This window comes from Spermophilus citellus (genome assembly GCF_964194105.1).
Source record: "Spermophilus citellus genome assembly, chromosome: 11".
Taxonomy (NCBI): domain Eukaryota; kingdom Metazoa; phylum Chordata; class Mammalia; order Rodentia; family Sciuridae; genus Spermophilus; species Spermophilus citellus.
This window is the reverse complement of record NC_138192.1, coordinates 58,800,407-58,803,104: the sequence shown is the minus strand read 5'-3', so window position 1 is coordinate 58,803,104 and position 2,698 is coordinate 58,800,407. Positions and strand designations below refer to the sequence as shown.

The following is a 2,698-nucleotide window of genomic DNA, read 5'->3' as shown; positions in this document are numbered from 1 at the left end:
GCAGTAAACACTACAGAGTCGCCTGAATAATACAAACAGCTCTATCAGGTCTCATTTCTAATTTATGGCAACAATGTGTCAGAATGCCTCACCAACACTGGATACTATTAATCATCTTTTAAAAGTACCATTTTAATCAACAGTTCTCTTCAATCTTCAATTTTTTTAAGCCAACCTTTTTTACTTCCCCAAATCACTTTAGATCTCTTCAGATTCTCACAGGTATAACAACTTTGCTGTTCTGTAGATTTTGTGTTGAGCTCTCAAAATTCATACTAATGCCGTTTAGTACAAAGCACCCAATAAACATATTAGGAGTTTTACTTTGTTTGCCCCAGCAGGCCTCTGACTCACTGAAGTCACAGCTTCACACCCTTTAAACACTACTACATTTTCTTTACTGGTTGATGAGAAGGGAATCTCATGTGAGACAAAAGCTAAACCCTGCTGAGTAAAGATATATGAACTCTTTTCCTTCCCCTCATATTTAAGTCCTGTCATTGTGTCAGAGAATAAAATTAGATTAACTTGGAGTGATTTACTTCACTCCGTCATGTTGGTAGTTACCCTATTTTTTTCTTCTCTTTGAAGTGTATGGAAATCAGTTGTCTCTTTGATTTATCCCTCTATTTCCCCAGATATCAAAGCAAACTGATTAATCTATAACTTCCAGGATCATCTTTAATGCTCCCTCCCTTCTTCCCTCCCTCTTCTCTCATTTTCTCCCACTCTTTGAATTTGTCCTTCAAGAAACCTAACCTAATTCCTTGCACACTTTCTATTGCAAATATGTTCTGATAAATTATCCTATGATAATTCCAATCATAAGCATGACAAATCAGGATCTTCTGAGAAGTAGAAATATTTAAATGTAATCAATCTGTTGTCCATTAGTCAAATTATACCACTATGTAATTCCTCACCAGGTCTGTATGCCATGCCAAATAACATCCTGAATGGTCCCTAACTGAGGACTATATTATCCATCTCTCTTTCTTGACTCATCCAATTCAGGAGAAGTCAGAACTCTGTTTCTTACCTCAAGTATGTTCTTAGTCAATTCTTTGTTCATTTTACTTTATTTTATTGACTAATTAAGGAACTAGCAAATCAGTTGTTCCAGATATTCAGGAGGCTATTCTTTATCTCTCTGGTCCCTATCTGTCTGAAGAAAAGAGCTGAACATTTTGCGTCTCTCACTCCTCCCACTCTCCAGAAGGAAGAACTAAAGCCTGACTTATTATAACTTTTACTTAATTATCTCCTTGCCTCTGAAAAAGTGTGTTCTTTCCTTTTGCAGACCCCTGTATTTTGACCTGCTCCACTTCCCTGAAGTTATCCTGATTTCATTATACAAAGATTCCGGTTCCGTAGTTTCCGCTTCCGGTCGCCAGCGCCGGGGTCGGGCGCGTTCTGAGGGTGCCGGGTCCTGAAGAGTGAAGACCTAAATCCAAGGTCATGGCAAAGCACCTGAAGTTCATTGCCAGGACTGTGATGGTACACGAAGGGAACGTGGAAGGTGCATACAGAACCCTGAACAGAATCCTCATCATGGATGGGCTCATTGAGGACATTAAACGACGAAGATACTATGAGAAACCTTGCCGCAAGCGACAGCGGGAAAGCTATGAAACCTGCAGGCGGATCTACAACATGGAAATGGCTGGAAAGATCAACTTTTTGATGCGAAAGAATCGGGCAGATCCATGGCAGGGCTGCTGAGACGCGGATAGAAGGCCCACATCCAGTTTGTCTCCACCTGTTTCTCTATAGTAAACTCAAATCAACTATATGCAAGAAAACTTGCATGTAGAGAAGCAACCCCACTGGTCAGCAGTAGACTGTCTTTCTTATTAAGTGAAAGAGAAACAGTCCAAAAGTAGTCTAGGAGTAGAATGGTGGTGGTTAAAGGATAGGGAAGGGGGCTATCAGCAATTGTTTAGTGTCAGTTTGCAAATCTGAAAGCATTCTGAAAATAGATGGTGATGATTCCCAAAAAAAAAAGAGTGAATGTACTTAATGCCACTGAATTACACACTTTAATAGTTTTAAAATGGTAATTTTTGTAAAAAGTATTTACAATATGTTTAATTCTAGGGTATGTAAGGAAAATTTACAAACTCTGGTGGGACATATACCTACCATATTCTACCCACTTTTATGAACCCTAAAGCAAAATCTTATTGGAAAAGCATCAGTTACTTTTTACTGAGCTACTCCCCGCATCCCTGTGCGACCATTGAACAAAGAGGAGAGGAATTATTTATGTATTTGGAATAAATCTGCTTCCAAAATACCTTAACAGTAGGCTGGAGTGATGGAATCCTTGCCCAGAGCAATAAAAGACAAGTTTAACGTCAAAAAAAAAAAAAAAAAAAAAAAAAGATTCCTGTTCAAAGAAATTTAACCATGACATTTACATGTTCATATATCTAAATCCATAAAACCAACCAGAATGTCTTCAGTTAAGGATCAGCTATGTAAATTATGATGTGTTATATATACAATGCTGTTCAGTCCCAAAAATCATGTCTCAAACAATACTAATTAAAAATCTGTCTATATATATATCTATATCTACATCTATATCTCTATATATATTTACATATATATATATATATATTTATGTATATATACACACACACAAATATTTAAGATAACAAAATTCTATGGGGAGTAAAGCAGCAATTGTTTAATT

At 37.0% G+C, this 2,698-nt stretch overlaps 1 protein-coding gene across 1 annotated transcript; it reads left to right on the top strand.

Annotated features, from left to right (window-relative positions):
- The first annotated feature begins 1,378 nt into the window (after positions 1 to 1,378).
- Positions 1,379 to 1,920, top strand: LOC308631103 (small ribosomal subunit protein bS21m-like). The gene has a single exon (XM_081262032.1). The coding sequence runs from the start codon at positions 1,459 to 1,461 to the stop codon at positions 1,720 to 1,722; it is 264 nt and encodes an 87-aa protein (XP_081118158.1). The 5' UTR covers positions 1,379 to 1,458; the 3' UTR covers positions 1,723 to 1,920.
- Positions 1,921 to 2,698: the final 778 nt, after the last annotated feature.